General features: G+C 42.3%; 1 protein-coding gene across 6 annotated transcripts in view; it reads left to right on the top strand.

The window, feature by feature from the left end:
• The window catches only part of RHOBTB1 (Rho related BTB domain containing 1), an 81,830-nt gene that overhangs the window by 19,445 nt on the left and 40,443 nt on the right, over positions 1-21,942 (top strand). For all 6 annotated transcript variants that reach the window (XM_055425661.2, XM_055425660.2, XM_055425658.2 and 3 more), the window contains one exon: positions 21,711-21,912. In XM_055425661.2, the coding sequence (XP_055281636.1) occupies positions 21,721-21,912 (192 nt within the window). In that variant the 5' untranslated portion in view covers positions 21,711-21,720. The remainder of the gene's footprint in view (positions 1-21,710; positions 21,913-21,942) is intronic.

The following is a 21,942-nucleotide window of genomic DNA, read 5'->3' as shown; positions in this document are numbered from 1 at the left end:
TCAGATGGCCTTCCATCTATATGTAGAGTTTCTGATGTTTACCCTCTACCTCACTAGTTCATTTTACTACCTTTTCAAGGCTGCTATTGACTGTTGCCAGTGGTTTGTGGAGAAGGAAATGGCAACCCACTCCTGTACTCTTGCCTGGAGAGTCCCATGGACAGAGGAGCCTGGTGGGCTACAGTCCATGGGATCACTAAGAGTCGGGCATGACTGAGCAACTTCACTTTCACTTTTCACTTTCATGCAGTGGAGAAGGAAATGGCAACCCACTCCAGTGTTCTTGCCTGGAGAATCCCAGGGACGGGGGAGCCTGGTGGGCTGCCGTCTATGGGGTCGCACAGAGTCAGGCACAACTGAAGCGACTTAGCAGCAGCAGCAGCAGTATGGTTTTGAATGTGGCTATCCTGTATTTCGGGCTTCCCAGGTAACTCAGTGGTAAAGACTCTACCTGCCAATGCAAGAGATGTAGATTCGATCCCTGGGTCAAGAAGATCCCCTGGAGAAGGAAATGGTGACCCACTCCAGTATTCCTGCCTGGGAAATCCCATGGACAGAGGAGCCTGGCGGGCTACAGTCTATGGACTCACAAAAGAATCAGACACAACTTAGCGACTAAACAACAAATCCTGTATTTAATTTATACATAGCCTTTACTTATCACGTCCTGTTGCCTACCTACAGCCCCATCTGCTGTTAGTATACCTGCTTTGTCTTTTTTTGCATGATCAAATATATGGATAGGATTTCTAAAATTTTTTCTTCTGCTTCTTAGAACATATCTACTTCAGTAGACAACTTTTCTGTCTTTAGCTAATTACTTGCACCTTTCTATGTCCAGGCTTTTAATAGACCACATGTTGAATGATCTCTGTGTACTCCATCCATATTAAAAAGGATTTATGCTGGCCAAAGATTGAAGTATATTTGAATATTCCAAATGCTTGGATAAATTTAAATTTGTCAGAGACCAAAACAGAGCTCTGTAGAGACCCAGGAACCCACCCAGCCCCTAGCGGACAAGCAAAGCTACTCAGTTTGGTTTGGGTTGAAAGAACTTAGGAGGGTGAGCTAGGACTTCGGTGAGGAATGTCACCACTGCAGATACACCGACGTTCAGCCTTAGGGATTGTACCCCCTCACCCCACTCCCTCTGGCTTCAACCTCTCAAGATCAATCACTTTCGTTTGCATTGTCAAAACTGAAACTGCCTGGTTGAGCAGGCTGGAGGAAACAGAAACCAGTCTATCCCACGCTCAGTGCTGTCTCCCTGCCCGTCCTCGGGAAGGGGCAGTGATATTGCAGCCTGCCGGTTTCACAATGACTCTCCAGCAGCTCTGCTATCTCCTCTTTCCACCCTGTCCCAGTGAGTCGAGCTTACATCACTCCAGATCACAGGCATCTGTGGCAAAGAGCATCCTGCTTCCCTCCAGGCCGTAGAAATGGGCAATCTGTTGGTCTTCAGCGACCTTCTCATTTGGCTCCCTGGAGGTGACTCTGGGCAGAAATCTTTCCAGTTTCTGGTATATGGTTACTCCTTATTCTTAGTTTCTGGCACTGTTTTGGAGTCTGCTCTGTATACAGAATAAGGTTAATTCTAGTGGGACCTGGGTAGAGGGGGATCCAAAGCATCTGATCGTTCATAGCTAACACTTGGAAGTCCAGCTAACTGCCTCGTGTGACATGGCTCGTGTAGACATAGATTGAACTCTCTCTTCCAGACTAATTTTCATATCAATTATAAATCTTTTTCCCTATGTAGTGGCTGCATATGCATCCCTTCTCCCCTTCTTTTCTAGCCAAGCAGTAACTCACCAAAAAGATATTCCCTTGAATTAGGATGCAAAAGTATAAAAACAGATGAGAACTTTATGAGACCCTTATATGTAAATATTACCAAGATTCATAAATTGACTCTAGGCACTGTAGCACAGTGAAAGGCCACATTCCTTTATTTTTCTAAATCGGATTCAGCCCCAAGCCACTCCTGTTTGCCTGTATCTGGGCTCCTCCCTACCCCCTGCCTTCCCATTTGGTGGAGGGGCCTGGACCTTGGTCCCTGGTGGTTCCCATGGTTACTGATGCTCTTCCTGCTGGGGTAGCCATGGCTGGTGCAGTGCCATCTGTCAGAGACTGCTCTCGTGATGGGCCACACAGATGTCCCTCAACGTGTTCCTCTGCAGGCTTAGCCACACGCCGCAGCTTTCGAGGCCACAGGCTTAATGATCAGTCACTAGAGACAACCAAGTGCCAGGTCTCTGCCAGCCCCATGTGGAAGGTCTCCTAAGGAAGCTGGAGTAAGTGTTTCAGTGTATATAACTGAACAGATATTTATGGCAGGCCATGTATGGCCAAGGCACTGTGAAAAGATTTGAGGATTTAAAGGTGATTCCAGTAGTCTCTGTTGTCAAAGATGCATAACCTTGATGAGATGGAAACGAGACACATATAAGGCTAATTGGCAATATTGCAAAGGAAGTGAAGTGAAGTCACTCAGTCGTGTCCGACTCTTTGTGACTGGACTGTAGCCTACCAGGCTCCTCTGTCCATGGGATTTTCCAGCCAAGAATACTAAAGTGGGCTGCCATTTCCTTCTCCAGGAGATATTCCCAACCCAGAGATTGAACCCAGGTCTCCCGCATTGTAGACAGACGCTTTACCATCTGAGCCACCAGGGAAGTCCCAAAGGGGAATTTGATAAATACCATAGGAGACAGGATAAAAGAAGAATGTGCTAAGTGCATGTGTTTCCAAAATGGACGTGAATCTCTGCTTTGCTCCATCTGTGCCGATTCCATCCTAGTCACAACCACCATTTTTCCCTCTTGGAGAACATAGGGGCGTCCTAGCTGGGCCTCTGCCACTGTTCAGAATCCAACCCCATGCTCTCCACACAGCAGTCTCAATGATACTAGTGATACTTTTTATTTAGTTTTTAAAATATTTATTTACCTGTCTATGCCAGGTCTTAGTAGCCCCACGTGGGATCTAGTTCCCCGACCAGGAGTCAAACTTGGGCCCCCTGCATTGGGAGTCTTAGCCACTGGACCACCAGAGAAGTCCCTGATGGTACTTTTTTAAAAGCAAATGAGAACCTGTTACTCCCCTGCTGAAAACCCTTCAGTGGCTTCTCACTGCACTGAGAATGAAATCCAAACTCCTGACTGGCTGCAAAGGCCATGTATGATCTGAGCCCTGTCTGCCCAGCAGCCCTCCTTCTTCCCAGTTCCCTCCACTCAAGCTTTTCCACCCATTTCCCATCTCATGACTAGGCCTTTCTGATTGTTTAGAGAGGAGCAGGAGGGCCTCCTCCTGGAGGCCTCCCACCCATCATTTTCCCTGAAGGAGTTTATCAAATGTAGAACAGTATCCGCCTATTCAGCGATCTCTCCCTACCTGACTGAGGTCCCTGGGGCCAGCACCCACCCTGGCCTGTCTACTGGTGTGCACCTGTGGGCCTGGCACTCACTAAGTGCAGCCTCTGTTTCTTTAACCAAAACAGCCCGAGGCCTACAAAATATTTCAGTGGATGGATCAAGGGCACAAGAAATAATGGCATAATCAACATTGTCAAAGACCATGCTACATGGCATATTTGTAGGCAAAAGTAGGCCGGAATGTCTCAGACATAGCACACACTTTACTTATGTTGATTTTGAATCCTACCCTGGAATTTGTATGCATATTTTAAGCTGTTTTCAATCATTGCTTTGTTTTAATTGAGACAGTTTTTATTAAGGGCAGTCAGTAGAAGAAGTAGTTTATTTCTCATCCTGGCCCACTTCCTCACTGACATGGAGCCTCAAAAAAGGAGAGCGTGATCTGGTATAGGTCATTACAGGGCTTTGCTGAGAAGGAATGAATGTTTTAAAAAGTGTCTCTGTATTATTTGTATTCCTGAACTTCTCTGCAGTGCTCTTTTGGTTACTTAATCTCTTTTTTGTTTTGATCAAAACTTTCAATTGAACAAATATTGCTGATTGGAATGATGAAAGGCAATATTATCCTGGAGATACATTTTAGTGAAGTTTTGATTTAAAGAAGCCCAGCCCAGTTCTGACTGTCTCTTTCCCAGGTCTGGACCTATGCTCTGTTCCAGCTGAGATGTTTATATAATGCATAAGGCTGCTCCTGCCTGACTAGGACTGGTGATTAAGAGCTCAGGATAATGAAATCTGCACAGTTGAAACTTGGCTGTTGGCTGTAGTTATTACGCAACTCTTAACATTTCCCTTTTGTTTCTGCCAATAATATAAAATTCTCAGTCTTTCTTTCAGAGCTAACTCTCCAAAGACGCTCAAATTTGTTCCACTAGGATTTTTAATGACCAAGTTAAATTATTTCTTAAAGTTCAGAGTATATGCTTTTCTAAAGGACAAGAAAATTTAGCGGCTGTGCAATTGCCCTGTTCAAACTGTCGATAACAACTGAACGGAGCTTGAAGTACAAAGGCCCCTCTATGGTCTTAGATTTCTGTCTTTAAGCGGACTGCTCATCCGGCCTTGATTGCAGTAGCAAATATAACAAGAGACATGGCAAAAGTGACAGTAAGAGGCAGCATATTCTAATAGTGGGGTGATATGGAGCAATTAAGAGATGCTTAGTGAAACATCTTAGACAAATAGTCAACCTTTCCCTGCCCATCCTTTCTAAGATCTGAATTTCTAGTGTTACAAGAGAATTGCACCCTTACCCAAATTCAAATAGTGACCCTATACTAATGTGTACCCATTTGGAACGAGAACTGTCTTGGGTTTTATGAGCCACAGCACCGCCGAATTACTCAGTTATGGAGACAAGATTCTGATAGTCATCTAGCTGTCATGTAATTGGGGAAGTGAATGTGCCTGACTCTTCCTGAGAACCTGTTTCTTAAGAATAGGACACTGTGTAAACTATCATCTCAAGGACTCAAGGTAAGGGGTAGGGGCACCACCACAGGAAGGAAAACACTCTGAAGAGGAGCCTAGGGCAGCTAAGGTCATGTTAGGCTGCATCTCTGTTTCTCCCATGGTTGGCCCTGGAAGAATCACAAGTCTATTGGGGACCCATGGGCCAAAGAGAGCAGATAGAGCTTTATAGAAGAGGGACATTGTATGCTCATATATTCCAAGCACTTCAGTCTATGGCATTGGGTTGGCCAAAAGTTTTGTTTTGGTTTTTCTGTAAGATGTTATGGAAAAAATCTTGAGTGAACTTTTTGGCCAACCTATTAGTACCCCCAGAAACACCTGATGATTCATTCATTCAGTGCACAAGATGGGCACTTTGACATTACAACCTCAGGAAAAAGATAAAAAGGTCACAAACCACCATTCAGTGATTTGCTAATATAAGAAAAAAATGAGTGAAAGAGAAACAGAGTATTTGTGTTTTCTATTGCTTCTCCTAAAATCATTTATTGATACAGAGGATAAAGAAATTTAGTCTGTGGGGAGGTGGGGCAATAAGGAAAACTTTTTAGAGGAGGTAATATCTGAGTTGGGCTTCCCAGGTGGTGCTAGTGGTAAAGAACCTACCTGCCAATGCAGGAGACATAAGAGATGTGGGTTGGATCCCTGGGTCGGAAAGATACCCTGGAGGAGGGCATGGCAACCGACTCCAGTATTCTTGCCTGAAGAATCCCATGGACAGAGGAGCCTGCAGGGCTACAGTCAGTAGGGTTGCAAAGAGTTGGGCATGACTGAAGCGACTTAGCACAATATCTGAGTAAGATTTTGGGGAATGAATAGAATTCACCAGGCAGATGAGGAAGAGTAGAGGTACAAACAATGTTTAGAATTCTGAGAGTCATTTTGTGTGGCTAAAGCAAGCTGTGTTAGTTCCCTATTGCTGCTGTAACAAATTACCGAAAGTTAAATGTCTTAAACCAGTAGATTTATTATCTTACAATCCTAGAGGTCAGAAGAGTGAAATGCGTCTCACTGTGGTAAAGTCAAAGTGTTCCTGCTGGAGGCTCTAGGGAAGAATCTATTTCCTTACCTGTTCTAGCTTCTGAAGATTACCTGTATTTCTTGGCTTAAGGCCCTTCCCTCTATCTTCAAAGTCATCTTCTGTTTCTCTGATTCTGACCTTTTGCCTCCTTATTTCACCTGTGAAGGAAGCTTGTGATTACACTGGGCCAAGGCAATGGCAAGCCACTCCAGTACTCTTGCCTAGAAAATCCCATGGATGGAGGAGCCTGGTAGGCTGCAGCCCGTAGGATTGCTAAGGGTCGAACACGACTGAGCGACTTCACTTTCACTTTTCACTTTCACACATTGGAGAAGGAAATGGCAACCCACTCCAGTGTTCTTGCCTGGAGAATCCCAGGGACGGGGGAGCCTGGTGGGCTGCCGTCTATGGGGTCACACAGAGTCGGACACGACTGAAGTGACTTAGCAGCAACCCAGCTAACCCAGGATAATCTCCTTATAGTAAGGTCAGCTGATTAGCAACCTTAATTCCATCTGCAATCCTGGGTGTTCATTGGAAGGACTGATGCTAAAGCTGAAACTCCAATACTTTGGCCACCTCATGAGACGAGTTGACTCAATGGAAAAGAGTCTGATGCTAGGAGAGATTGGGGGTGGGAGGAGACGGGGACAACAGAGAATGAGATGGCTGGATGGCATCACCGACTCGATGGACATGAGTTTGAGTGAACTCTGGGAGTTGGTGATGGACAGGGAGGCCTGGCATGCTGTGATTCATGGGGTCGCAAAGAGTCGGAAACGACTGAGCGACTGAACTGAACTGAACTGAATCTCTGATAAGCAGCCATGAAATTAAAAGACATTTACTCCTTGGAAGGAAAGTTATGACTAACCTAGATAGCATATTATAAAGCAGAGACATTACTTTGCCAACAAAAGTCCATCTAGTCAAGGTTATGGTTTTTTCAGTGGTCATGTATGGATGTGAGAGTTGGACTATAAAGAAAGCTGATCGTCGAAGAATTGATGCTTTTGAACTGTGGTGTTGGAGAGGACTCTTGAGAGTCCCTTGGACTGGAACGAAATCCAACCAGTCCATTCTGGGAGAAATCAATCCTGGGTGTTCATTGGAAGGACTGATGCTAAAGCTGAAACTCCAATACTTTGGCCACCTCATGCAACGAGTTGACTCACTGGAAAAGACTCTGATGCTGGGAAGGATTGGGGGCAGGAGGAGAAGGGGACGACAGAGAATGAGATGGCTGGATGGCATCACCGACTCGATGGACATGAGTTTGAGTGAACTCCGGGAGTTGGTGATGGACAGGGAGGCCTGGCATGCTGTGGTTCATGGGGTCACAAAGAGTCGGACACGACTGAGCGACTGAACTGAACTGAACTGAATTCCATCTGCTACCCTGATTCCCAAATGCCATGTAACAGAACATATTCATTGCTCCCGGAGATGTCAACTGTAGACATCTTTGATGAACCATTATTCTGCCTACTATGCATGTAGTACAGAAAGTTGAGGGTGATGGTGTAGAGAAGAGTTGGCATGATTCATCAACCCTAGGGAGAAAAGATCATCCCAGAGGGGCCTGTAATTAAATATATATTAATTATATATATAGGATATATATGTGGGCTTCCCTGGTGGCTCAGTGGTAAAGAATTCACCTGCCAATGCAGGAGGTGTGGTTTTGACCCTGGGTCAGGGAGATCCTCTAGAGAAGGGAATGGGAACCCATTCCAGTATTCTTGCCTGGAAAATCCCATGGACAGAGGAGCCTTGCGTGCCACTGTCCAGGGGGTTACAAAAGAGTCAGACACAACTTAGCAACTAAACAACAACAAACAGCTCTATGTATGCAGTATATTTTTAATGGAGAAGTCAAGGTTCTGGAGGTCTTCCTAAAGTAGGTCAGTTAACTATTGCTATGTAACAAACCACCCCAAAACTTGCTGGCTTAACCAACAGCTTATTATTGGTTATGATTCTGTAGGTTGGCCAGGTGTTTCATCAGTTGGTTTCACCCAGGTTCACTCATAAAGCAACATTCAGCTGGAGGGTTGGCTGGCCTAGAAGATCCAAGATGACCTCACATTATGTGTCCTCTGGTGATGGCCAACAGCCAAACTGCTTCGGTCTTCCTCACTGAGTTCTTATCTTCTGCTGGGCAGGCCTCAAGACCTTGCTCCATCAGCATGCAGGACCTGTAGAGGCCTTGATTCCAAAACTCACATAGCATCACATTCATCACATTCTTTTGAGTTGGGCCAGGAAGTCACTTATTTAAGAGGTAGGGAAATAGATTCTAGCTCTTCATGGCAGTTGCTGATGTGGCCATATTTCACAAGATCACAGGCTGTAAAGATAGTTTTGCTCTGAGAACAGACTCTCGAGATTGGAGATTTCAGAGGTAAAATGTTCTGGATGATGACAGTATCCGGCACATGGCTAAGAGCTATGCATGGCCCAAGTAGAGTGTGCCGAATATCACTGTCACTGAAGAGGTGAAGAAGCGGTGAGGCTGGGTAGGGGCTGCATCATCCTGCGCACACAACAAGACCAAGTCGCTGGTGAATGTGGGAGAGTGATGTAAAGTCTAGTACATGACAGTGATAGTGGCAGGGGGCAGATAACCACGCAAGGTGGGATAGCTCGATAGGCAGAAGATCAGGACCACACTGTTCCAAGTCAGCCTAGTGAAGGGAGGCTAGCATGCAGAGCAGTAGCTCACTGAGTCCTTCACTTCCCAACCTCCACAATGTCTTATTCATGTACCAGTTGTTTTTTTTTTTTTAATGTTGAAGTAGAGTTGATTTACCATGTTGTGTTAGTTTTAGTTATACAACAAAGTGGTTCACTTATACACATATATATGTATGTATTCTTTTTCAGATTCTTTTCCATTTAAAGTTATTACAAGATATTGAATATAGTTCCCTGTGCTATACAGTAGGTCCTTGTTATCAGTTCTGTATACAATAATGTGTATCTGTTAATCCCAGACTCCTATCTTATCCCTTCCTCCCACCTTTCCCTTTGGGTACCCATAGTTTGTTTTGTATATATGTGAGTCTGTTTCAGTTTTGTAAAGAAGTTCATTCATATCATTTTTTTAGATTCTAGATAGAAGTGGTATTGTGATACTTGTCCTCTCTGTCTGACTTACTGCAGTTAGTATGATGATCTCTAGGTCCATCCATGTTGCCGCAAATGGCATTATATCATTCTTTTTGACAGCTAAGTAATATTCCATTGTGAGAATATGTGTGTGTGTGCATGCACCTATACACACACTTCTTTATATCCATTCATCTGCTGATAGACACAACTTAGGTTGCTTCCATGTCTTGGCTACTGAAAATAGTGCTGCTATGGACATTGGGGGTGCACATATCTTTTCAAATAAGAGTTTTCATCTTTTTGAGATACATGCCCAGAAGTGGGATTGCCAGATCATATGATAACTCTGTTTTTAGTTTTTTTTAGGAAAACGCCATACTGTTTTCCATAGGGATTGCACCAATCTACATTTCCACTAGTTGTGTAGGAGGGTTCATCCTCTCTATTATTTATTATATGTAGACTTTTGATGACAGCCATTCTGACTGGTGTGAATTGATATGTAGTTTTGATTTACATTTTTCTAATAATTAGTGATGTTGAACATCTTTTCATAGGCCTTTTGGTCACCTGTGTGTCTTCTTTGGAGAAGTGTCTATTTAGATATTCTGCCCATTTTTTGATTTTTTTGTAACATATATTGAGCTGTATGAGCTGTTTGTATATTTTGGAAATTTGTCCCTTGTTAATCACATCATTTGCAGATAATTTTTCTTAATCCATAGATTGTCTTTTTGGTTTGTTTATGGTTTCCTTTGCTGTGTAAAAGCTTGTAAGTTAGTTTAGATCTCATTTGTTTATTTTTGTTTTTATTTCTTTTGCCTTGGGAAACTGACCTAAGAAAACATTGCTGTGATTTATGTCAGAGAATGTATTGCCTATGTTCTCTTCTAGAAGTTTTATGGGGTCATGTCTTATATTTAAGTCTTTAAGCCATTTTGAGCTAATTTTAGTGTGTGGATGAGGCACTGTTCCTTTTTGTTTATTTATTTATTTTTGGATGCCCTGGTCTTCACTGCTGCATGGTCTTTCTCTAGTTGCCGCGAGCAGGGGCACCTCTTGATTGTAGAGCACGAGCTTCTCACTGCGATAGCTTCTCTTGTTGCAGATCAAGGCTCTAGGATGTGCCAGCTTCGCATGGGCTCAGTAGTTGTGGCACAGGGGCTTAGTTGCCACACAGCATGTGGAATCTTCCTAGACCGGAGATTGAACCTGTGTCCCCTCCTTTGGCAGGTGGATTCTTCTTTTTATGGGGACTTTAGCAAATGTTTTATGTTTTTAAATTTTATTTTATTTTTAATTGGAAAATAATTGCTTTACAATATTGTCTTGGTTTCTGCCATACAACAAGGTGAATCAGTCATAAGCATACATATGTTCCCTCCCTCTTGAACCTCCCTCCCACCCCCGACCCAATCCCACTCCTCTGGGTCATCACAGAACACCAGGTTGAGCTCTCTGTGTTATACAGCAACTTCCCACTAGCTATCTACTTTACATATGGTAGTGCATGTGTTTCAATGCTATTCTCTCAATTCATTCCACCCTCTCCTTACCCCACTGTGTCCACAAGTCTGATCTTTATGTCTGCATCTCTGTTCCTGCCCTGAAAATAGGTTCATCAATAACCATTTTTCTAGATTCATATATATGTGTTAATATATGATACTTGGTTTTTCTCTTTCTGACTTACTTCACTCTGTATAACAGGCTCTAGGTTCATCCACCTCACTAGAACTGTATCAAATTCATTCCTTTATATGGTTGAGTAATATTCCATTGTATATACATACCACAATTTCTTTATCCATTCCTCTGTCGATGGGCATCTGGGTTACTTCTATGTCCTAGCTATTGTAAATAATACTGGTAGATGGATTCTTAACCACTAGACTACCAGGGAAGTCTGAGGGAGTGTTCTAATTTCACTGACTTACATGTGGCTCTTCCAGCTTTCCCAACACAACTTGCCAAAGAGACTGTCTTTTCTCCATTGTATATTTTTGCATCCTTTGTCAAAGATTGACTCTAGGTTTGTGGGTTTATTACTGGGCTCTCTATTCTACAGAGAATAAAGCTTTTTGTGCCAGTACCACACTGCTTTAATTACTGTAGCTTTGTAGTATTATCTAAAGTCTGGGAAGGGTATGCCTCCATCTTTGTTCTTTTTCCTCAATTGCTTTGGCAATTCTGGGTCTTTTGTGGCACCATATAAATGTTAGGATTATTTGCTCTAGTTATGTGAAAAATTTGATAGGGATTGCAATAAATCCATAGTTTGCTTTGGTTGGTATGGCCATTTTAACAATATTAATTCTTTCAATTCCAAGGCCATGGAATATCTTTCCATTTCTTTTCAATCATCTCAGTTTCCTTTATCAATGTTTTACAGTTCTCAGAGTGTAAGTCTTTCACCTCCTTTGTCAGGTTTATTCCTAGGTTTTGTTTTGTTGTTTTGGGGGGCATTTTTTTTTTTTGGACATGATGTTAAAAGTGATTTTTTTTTTACTTTCTCTTTCTTTTATTTCATTGTTATTGTGAAGAAATGCAACAGATATGTGTATATTAATCTTGTATCCTGCTACTTTGCTGAGTTTATTAGTTCTAATAGTTTTTGTGTGGAATCTTTCAGATTTTCATATAGAATGGCATGTTATCTACATATAACGCCAATTTTACCTCTTCCCTTCCAGTATGGACACTTCTTTCTTTCTTTCTTTTTGTTCCTGATATCTGATTACCATGGCTAGGACTTCCAATACTATGTTAAATAAAAGTGGTGAGAGTTGGCATCCTTCTCTTGTTCCAAATTTTAGTGGGAAGGCTTTCAGTTTTTCACCATTGAGTATTATGTTGGCTGTGAGTTTGTCATAAATAGCTTTTATTATGTTGAGATATGTTCCCTCTATACCCACTTTTCTGAGTTTTTACCATGAGTGGATATTGAATTTTTTCGGTTGCTTTTTCTGCATCTATTGAGATGATCTTTTGACTTTTGTCTTTTCTATTGTTGATGTGATATAACACATTGATTTTACATATGCTGAACCATCCTTGTGACCCTAGGATGAATCCAACTTGGTCATATTGTAGGATACTTTTCTGTGTTTTTGTATTCAGTGCTAATATTTTGTTGAGGATTTTTACATCTGTATCCATCATGGATATTGGCCTGTAATTTTTTGGTAGTGTCTTTGATGATGATGGCTTCACAGAATGACTTTGGGAGTGTTCCCTCCCCTTTAGTGTTTTGGAAGAGTTTGAGATGTTTTGGTGTAAGTACTTCTTTATATGTTTGGTAGAATTCCCTAGTGAAGCCATCCAGTCCTGGACTTTTGTTTGCAAGGAATTTTTTTTTTTTTTTACAGATTCTATTTCACTTTTAGTCAGTTCAAATTTTCTGTATCTTCTTGATTCAGTTTTGGTGGGCTGTATGTTTCTATAAACTTGTCCATTTCGTCTAGGTTCTCCAGTTCATTAGCATACAATTGTTTGTAGTAGTCTCTTATGGTTTTTTGTATTTCTGTGGTAACATGTTATTTCTCCTCTTGACTTTATCACTTACTTGTTTTAAAATAAACTTTTTTTTAATTGAAGGGTAATTGCTTTACAGAATTTTGTTGTTTTCTATCAAACATAAACATGAATCAGCCATAGGTATACATATGTCCCCTCCCTCTTGAAATAAACTTTTGACTTCAAAAAAATGTGTAAGTAGATTTTTCAGATACAATTTTAACTATCAGCCTTCATGTCCTGAAGAGTCGGTGAAAGTATGAAATCAGTTTCAAGTAGCTTTAATCTCACTCAAAACCTACTTGAAATTGATTTCATTCCTGGGTTGGGAAGATATGCTGGAGAAGGGATAGCCTACCTGCTCCAGTATTCTTGGGCTTCCCTGGTGGCTCAGAGGGTAAAGAATCTGCCTACAGTCCATGGGGTCACAAAGAATTGTACACTACTAAGCAACTTTTGAAGAAGGCAATGGCACCCCACTCCAGTACTCTTGCCTGGAAAATCCTATGGATGGAGGAGCCTGGTAGGCTGCGGTCCATGGGATCGCTAAGAGTTGGACACGACTGAGTGACTTCACTCTCACTTTTCACTTTCATGCATTGGAGAAGGAAATGGCAACCCACTCCAGTGTTCTTGCCTGGAGGATCCCAGGGACAGGGGAGCCTGGTGGGCTGCCGTCTCTGGGGTTGCACAGTCGGACACGACTGAAGTGACTTAGCAGCAGCAGCAGAGCAACTTTCACTTTCACTTTTTTTACAGAGCTGCCATGGTATCGGTCTCAATTCTTCCCAGCTGTTCTTTTCCTTTTGCTACCTTCCTAGTCTCTTCAGATATAAATCTAAAGGCAAAAGAGACCAGCAGGATTTATGGTGGTGAGATTTATTAACAATGTTAAATGAATATTTATTATTCTCTTCCCAGGTAAATAAAAATCAGAAACCAGATAGTCACTATCCAGATGGTCCATAAAGTTCATTCAACCATAACAGTGCTGCTGCTGCTGCTAAGTCACTTCAGTCATGTCCAACTCTGTGTGACCCCATAGACGGAAGCCCACCAGGCTCCCCCATCCCTGGGATTCTCCAGGCAAGAACACTGGAGTGGGTTGCCATTTCCTTCTCCAATGTGTGAAAGTGAAAGTGAAGTCGCTCAGTCGTGTCCGACCCTTAGTGACCCCACGGACTGCAGCCTACCAGGCTCCTCCATCCATGGGATTTTCTAGGCAAGAGTACTGGAGTGAACCCATAACAAGCAAAGAACGATACAATTGCATATTTTTATAATTATGTTTATGTGTAACAGATGAATAATTGGTTTATAAGAATAGCATGAGTTTACATCTTTGACTGTGATTTCGTACCCTTAAAGTACTTTTTAGATTGCTGCTAAATAAATTTCTCTCCAAGAGGAAAGATTTGGAACCTCAGATTTTGGAAATCCATCACACTCTTCCTGGAAATGCCCCATGTAGAGTGCGTGATCTGGGCTGAGAGGATTTAATTCCGCCTGCCTTTCACTTTCCTTACATGTTGTACCCTTGGCACAGAGTTCAGCACCTTTGGCAGTCACTTTGATTTTGTGCAGACTGTTAGAGATTAGAGGACCAACGGATGTTATTATCACCTTTGACCCAAAAATTCTTTTTAAGACCCTGCATGAGATGTGTCTATAAATAAGTAATGATATTTTTGTAACCACGGCCTTAATATAAAGCTAGGAAAGGCTCCTGCCCCCCTCAAAGTCATCTTCTATAAAAGCTGTGCAGCTATTCCACTAGAGCTGCCATGATTCAAGTTATTTGGGGGATTCCTCTTTGGGGTTGCTTTCAGAGGAAGTTTACAAGCCAACAAGAAAACCAATTTTAGACTTTTGTGTCATGTCCAAATTTTTACTAAATCCAAACATTCTTCCAAATTTAATGAATTGGCTTTATTTGACTTTTATCTACCTAAAGAAAGTGCTGGTCACTCAGTCATGTCTGACTCTTTGAGGCTCCCCATGGACTATAGCCCACCAGGCTCCTCTTGTCCATGGAATTTTCCAGGCAAGGATACTGTTGCCATTCCCTTCTCCAGAGAATTTTTCTTACTCAAGGATCAAACCCAGGTCTCCTGCATTGCAGGCAGATTCTTTACCATCTGAGCCCATTATATCTATCTAAAAAAGTAAAATTCACTCAAAAGAGTAGAATTTGAACGTCACCTAGGACATTCAAAATAATAGACTTTACGTTTCAGAGTTGTGAGTCTCCAAATGGAACCAGTTTTTTTCTGACACAGGCTATCCCATGGTAATAGCACCAGAAGCTTGTCAAAGACTGTTATGAAGTGCTACCATTTTTATTCTAGAATCTAGAAATGCTGCATAAAAAGATTTTTAACGTAGCTTTCCAACTCAATTATCCTTTAGCTACCTGTGAACTCCGCTTCTCCCCGTCCACACCCAGAACTTTTACTGCCTTCTTTTTATCAGGTCAGCTGTGCTCCATTTTGTATTTAGGTTCTTAAGTTTTCAATAAATTATCTTTAATTGCTCTACTAAAGTGTATCCTTTTTATAGGTCTTTATGAGTCTTAAGTTCATGATTTTTGCATCTAATTCTGGTTTTCCACCAGACTCAGTTTTCTTGTCATCAGTAAGTATTCATTTCAGCATCATGATTATAATTTTGGAAGCATCAGTGTGTCAGGTATTACACCAGTGGCTGAGAACCTCAGTTCACCTAATGCTCATGTCATTAGGAAATCAGGGTACTGTAATTCCCACTTAACAGATGAGGAAGCTGAGGCTCCGATGGTGCAGATAACTTGCCTAAAATCACATAAAACGGCCAGAAAGAGGGGAGACAAGGACTCAAACGCCCATGCACCCAAAGCAGGATTTCCCAGCACCCCCTCCCACTATAGTATTTGGGGCTGAATAATTCTTTGTTGCAGGGGCTGTCCTGTGCATTGTAGTATGTTTCACAGCATCTCTGGCCTCTGCCTACCTGAAACCAATAGCACCTCCCTCCACCCCATTGGGATAACTAAAAATGCCTCCAGACATTGCCACATGTTCTAGGGCCAGTTTTTAAGAATCACTGCAAGCATGGCAAGTCATGCTTTTGCCGTGTTATACTGTTAAATCAAGAACTGATAAAAACACAGAATTTTAAGGCTGAATTTTAAAGAGACTGATTTTTGGACTCATCACACCTGGATAATCATCAGAATTGGAGATGTTTAAAGACTTTCACTTCCCACCCAAGACCTTTAAAAATCAGCATTTGCCAGCTGGGGGACAGGTATCTATTTTAAGCCTCTTCACAGTGTGGGCTCAGACCTTGACCTCACCACACATCTTTTCCCCGAATCGCTCCATTCTGTTCCTGCCAAATAGTTCTCCATCCTCGGGTTTAACACCTCCTGTGATGCTGTTATCCATGTTCAGATGGTCCTAACTGTGCAAGAGCACAGTTCTTCTTAACATTGCTCCTTCTACCCCTCCTTCTATACCTTTTACTCATATTATCCAAATTATCATTTTTCTTACATCAAATGAATTAAGCATGCACTGAGTCCCAGCTATGTATCAGGCCCTACTCTGAGTATTTTTTTAATTTATTTTTTATTGAAGGATAGTTGCTTTACAGAATTTTCTGTCAAACCTCAACATCGATCAGCCATAGGAATACATATATCCCCTCCCTTTTGAACCTCCCTCCCATCTCCTGCCCCATGCCACCCCTCTAGATTGATACAGAGCCCCTGTTTGAGTCTCCTGAGCCATACAGCAAATTCCTATTTTACATATGGTAATATAAGTTTCCATGTTATTCTTTCCATACGTCTCACCCTCTCCTCCCCTCTCCCCATGTCCATAATTCTATTTTCTATGTCTGTTTCTCCATTGCTTTCTGTAAATTCTTCAGTACCATTTTTCTAGATTCCATATATATGCATTAGAATACGATATTTATCTTCCTCTTTCTAACTCACTTCACTCTATGTAATAGGTTCTAGGTTCATCCACATCATTAGAACTGATTCAAATGCATTCCTTTTTATGGCTGAGTAATATTCCATTGTGTATGTGTACCACAACTTCTTTATCCATTCATCTGTTGATGGACATCTAGGTTGCTTCCATGTTCTATCTACTGTAACTAGTGCTGCAATGAACAAAGGGATACATGTGTCTTTTTCAATTTTGGTTTCCTCAGGGTATATATCTGGGAGTGGGATTGCTGGATCATATCAGTCCTGGGTGTTCATTGGAAGGACTGATGCTAAAGCTGAAACTCCAGTACTTTGGCCACCTCGTGCGATGAGTTGACTCACTGGAAAAGACTCTGATGCTTGGAAAGATTGGGGGCAGGAGGAGAAGGGGACAACAGAGAATGAGATGGCTGGATGGCATCACCGCCTCGATGGACATGAGTTTGAGTGAACTCCGGGAGTTGGTGATGGACAGGGAGGCCTGGCATGCTGTGATTCATGGGGTCACAAAGAGTCGGACACGACTGAGCGACTGAACTGAACTGATGGTGATTTTATTCCTAGTTTTTTAAGGAATCTCCATCCGTCTTCCTTAGTGCCTATATCAACTTACATTCCCATCAGCAGTGCAAGAGTGTTCCCTTTTCTCCACACCCTCTCCAGCACTTATTGTTTGTAGACTTTTTGATGATGGCCATTCTGTCCGGTGTGAGGTGATATGTCGTTGTAATTTTGATTTGCATTTCTCTAATAATGAGTGATGTTGAGCATCTTTTCATGTGTTTGTTAGCTATCTGTATGTGTTCTTTGTAGAAATGTCTGGTTAGGTCTTTTTCCCACTTTTTGACTGGGTTGTTTGTTCTTCTGGCAGTCTGGTATGAGCTGCTTGTATATTTTGGAAATTAATCCTTTGTCAGTTGTTTCATTTGCTATTATTTTCTCCCATCCTGAGGGTTGTCTTTTCACCTTGCTTATAGTTTCCTTTGCTGTGCAAAAGCTTTTACATGTAATCGGGTCCACTTGTTTACTTTTGTTTTTATTTCCGTTACTCTGGGAGGTGGGTCATAGAGGATCTAGCTTTGACTGAGCATTTTTTTAACCATGACTGTTAAGACTATTATGAACTCATTTTTCAAAATTACCATCTAACTAGTTATCTTAGTTTAACAACAGACTTACTCAAAAGAGCAATCACAGTACATTAAAATCTTGCGTGGTTGGCCACCCATCCAGCTGATACAGGGAAGCAGTCCACACTGCAGTTTGTGGGGGCTCCTGTTTGGGGGAAGTGGGGCTGCCAGCAGCTTTCCCTCAGCCTCTTCACCCCTCACCCAGCAACCCTCTTTAAACCTTTTTTGATGGTTTCAGAAATATTCCAAAATAGTGTGCATGCTAAATCACTTCATTTGTGTCCAACTCTTTGCGACCATATGAACTGTAGCCCACCAGACTCCTCTGTACATGGGAATCTCCAGGCAAGAATACTGGAGCAGGTTGCCACACCCTCCTCCTGTCCCAAGGATCGGATCTGCATCTCTTGCCTCTCCTGCATTGGGCAGGAGCGTTCTTTACCACTAGCACCACCTGAGAAGCCATCTCCAAGGTAGCTCCTCATCTTAATAAAATCATTCTCTACCATATGCTCCAGATTCTTCTCAGGAAGAAACAATTTTTTTAAAATTCTGCTTTATAGTGCTTCTCTTAAGAAGATATATTTTAATGAATTTGATTAATAAAAATTCATGAATGAATATAAATACAATTTCAGCAAGATATCAAAATTCACACAGTTTCAGTCAGTCAGTCAGTTCAGTCGCTCAGTCGTGTCCGACTCTCTGCGACCCCATGAATCACCGCACGCCAGGCCTCCCTGTCCATCACCAACTCCTGGAGTTCACTCAAACTCATGTCCACAGAGTCGCTGATGCCATCCAGCCATCTCATTCTCGGTCGTCCCCTTCTCCTCCCGCCCCCAACCTTTCCCAGCATCAGAGTCTTTTCCAGTGAGTCAACTCGCCGCATGAGGTGGCCAAAGTATTGCAGCTTCAGCATTAGCATCAGTCCTTCCAATGAACACCCAGGATTGATCTCCTTCAGAATGGACTGGTTGGATCTCCTTGCAGTACAAGGGACTCTCAAGAGTCTTCTCCAACACCACAGTTCAAAAGCATCAATTCTTCGGGGATCAGCTTTCTTCACAGTCCAACTCTCACATTCATACATTACCACTGGAAAAACCATAGCCTTGACTAGACGGACCTTTGTTGGCAAAGTAATGTCTCTGCTTTTCAATATATTATCAAGGTTGGTTATAACTTGCCTTCAAAGGAGTAAGGGTCTTTTAATTTCCTGCCTGCAATCAGCATCTGCAGTGATTTTGGAGCCCAAAAAAATAAAGTCTGACACTGTTTCCACTGTTTTTCCATCTATTTCCCATGAAGTGATGGGACCAGATGCCATGATCTTTGTTTTCTGAATGTTGAGCTTCAAGCCAACCTTTTCACTCTCCTCTTTCACTTTCGTCAAGAGGCTTTTGAGTTCCTCTTCACTTTCTGCCATAAGGGTAGTGTCTGAGATTATTGATATTTCTCCCGGCAATCTTAATTCTAGCTTGTGCTTCTTCCAGCCCAGCGTTCCTCATGTTGTACTCTGCATATACATTAAATAAGCAGGGTGACCACATACAGCCTTGACGGACTCCTTTTCCTATTTGGAACCAGTCTGTTGTTCCATGACCAGTTCTGACCGTTGCTTCCTGACCTGCATACAGGTTTCTCAAGAGGCAGGTCAGGTGGTCTGGGATTCCCATCTCTTTCAGAATGTTCCACAGTTTATTGTGATCCACACAGTCAAAGGCTTTGGCATGGTCAATGAAGCAGAAATAGATGTTTTTCTGGAACTCTCTTGCTTTCTCCATGATCCAGCGGATGTTGGCTATTTGATCTCTGGTGCCTCTGCCATTTCTAAAACCTGCTTGAACATCTGGGAGTTCATGGTTCACATATTGCTGAAGCCTGGCTTGGAGAATTTTGAGCATGATTTTACTAGCGTGTGAGATGAGTGCAATTGTGCGGTAGTTTGAGCATTCTTTGGCATTGCCTTTCTTTGGGATTGGAATGAAGACTGACCTTTTCCAGTCCTGTGGCCACTGCTGAGTTTTCCAAATTTGCTGGCATACAGAGTGCAGCACTTTCACAGCATCATCTTTCAAGATTTGAAATAGCTCAACTGGAATTCCATCACCTCCACTAGCTTTGTTCGTAGTGATGCTTTCTAAGGCCCACTTGACTTCACATTCCAAGATGTCTGGCTCTAGGTCAGTGATCACATTATCGTGACTATCTTGGTCGTGAAGATCTTTTTTGTACAGTTCTTCTGTGTATTCTTGCCACCTCTTCTTAATATCTTCTGCTTCTGTTAGGTCCATACCATTTCTGTCCTTTATCGAGCCCATCTTTGCATGAAATGTTCCCTTGGAATCTCTAATTTTCTTGAAGAGATCTCTTGTCTTTCCTATTCTGTTGTTTTCCTCTATTTCTTTGCACTGATCACTGAGGAAGGCTTTCTTATCTCTCCTTGCTATTCTCTGGAACTCTGCATTCAGATGCTTATATCTTTCCTTTTCTACTTTGCTTTTGCTTCTCTTCTTTTCACAGCTATTTGTAAGGCCTCCTCAGACAGCCATTTTGCTTTTTTGCATTTCTTTTCCATGGGGATGGTCTTGGTCCCTGTCTCCTGTACAATGTCACGAACCTCCGTCCAGAGTTCATCAGGCATTCTATCTATCTGATCTAGTCCTTTAAATCTTTCTCACTTCCACTGTATAATCATAAGGGATTTGATTTAGGTCGTATCTGAATGGTCTAGTGGTTTTCCCTACTTTCTTCAATTTTAGTCTGAATTTGGCAATAAGAAGTTCATGATCTGAGCCACAGTCAGCTCCTGGTCTTATTTTTGCTAACTGTATACAGCTTCTCCATCTTTGGCTGCAACGAATATAATCAATCTGTTTTCGGTGTTGACCATCTGGTGATGTCCATGTGTAGAGTCTTCTCTTGTGTTGTTGGAAGAGGGTGTTTGCTATGACCAGTGCGTTCTCTTGACAAAACTCTGTTAGCCTTTGCCCTGCTTCATTCTGTGCTCCAAGGCCAAATTTGCCTGTTACTCCAGGTGTTTCTTGACTTCCTACTTTTGCATTCCAGTCCCCTATAATGAAAAGGACATCTTTTTTGGGTGTTAGTTCTAAAAGGTCTTGTAGGTCTTCATAGAACCGTTCAACTTCGGCTTCTTCAGCATTACTGGTTGGGGTATAGGCCTGGATTACTGTAATATTGAATGGTTCGCCTTGGAAACGAACAGAAATCATTCTGTCATTTTTAAGACTGCATCCAAGTACTGCATTTCGGACTCTTTTGTTGACCATGATGGCTACTCCATTTCTTCTAAGGCATTCCTGCCCACAGTAGTAGATATAATGGTCATCTGAGTTAAATTCACCCATTCCAGTCCATTTTAGTTCACTGATTCCTAGAATGTCGACGTTCACTCTCACACAGTTTACTCTTCTTTAAAGTCAGATAGTCCTTTCTGCTTGCACTTTGGATCCTCCTCTGAGTCACCAGGATATTTTAGAACCTATAGGATTTTTTTTTAATTAATTTATTTTTTATTGAAGGATAATTGCTTTATAGAATTTTGCTATTTTCTGTCAAAAAGAGATCTTGGGTCTTTGGAAGGTTGTAATGGACTTTATTGCAAAGGCTGGTTATGCCCGAATGTGTAAGATTAAATCTACAGGTGCCCAGTTCTTTAGGGGGTCAACATGAGTAGCTAGTGAACTTCGAATATGTGCCAGCAGCCCTGACTCGCTGGGATGGAGCTCCAGTAGTCAGATTGTGTTTAGAGAAAACCAAGGAGAAAATAACACGTTAACCGGGATAAACCGTTTGGGGTCAAAATAACAATCTGGTGTTTTTGTACTTGTGTAAGATATAAAAATAAAAGGAGTTTCAGTTCGGCTTCCTAGGAACTTCCAAACTTCTGGCTTAGGCTTGGGCACCTCCATAGGAGTGCCTGGGCCAAGGAAAAACCGCCTGACCCCCTACCATCTTGGATTGCTCTGGAGAGTCCTGATGTCTCGAATGTGGTATCCACTCTCTTCTTCCAGAGTTTTATAAATGGACGCTGACATGGACTACGAAAGACCCAACGTGGAAACCATCAAGTGCGTGGTTGTGGGAGACAATGCCGTGGGGAAGACACGCTTGATCTGCGCCCGAGCATGTAATACAACGCTGACACAGTACCAGCTGCTGGCTACCCACGTCCCCACCGTGTGGGCCATTGACCAGTACCGAGTCTGCCAGGAGGTGAGATAGACGGGGTTTCTTTAGAATCCT

Source organism: Moschus berezovskii, chromosome 12, assembly GCF_049115385.1.
Source record: "Moschus berezovskii isolate FMDL1 chromosome 12, NW_MosBer_1.0, whole genome shotgun sequence".
Taxonomy (NCBI): Eukaryota; Metazoa; Chordata; class Mammalia; order Artiodactyla; family Moschidae; genus Moschus; species Moschus berezovskii.
This window is presented reverse-complemented; position numbering and strand designations above follow the sequence as displayed.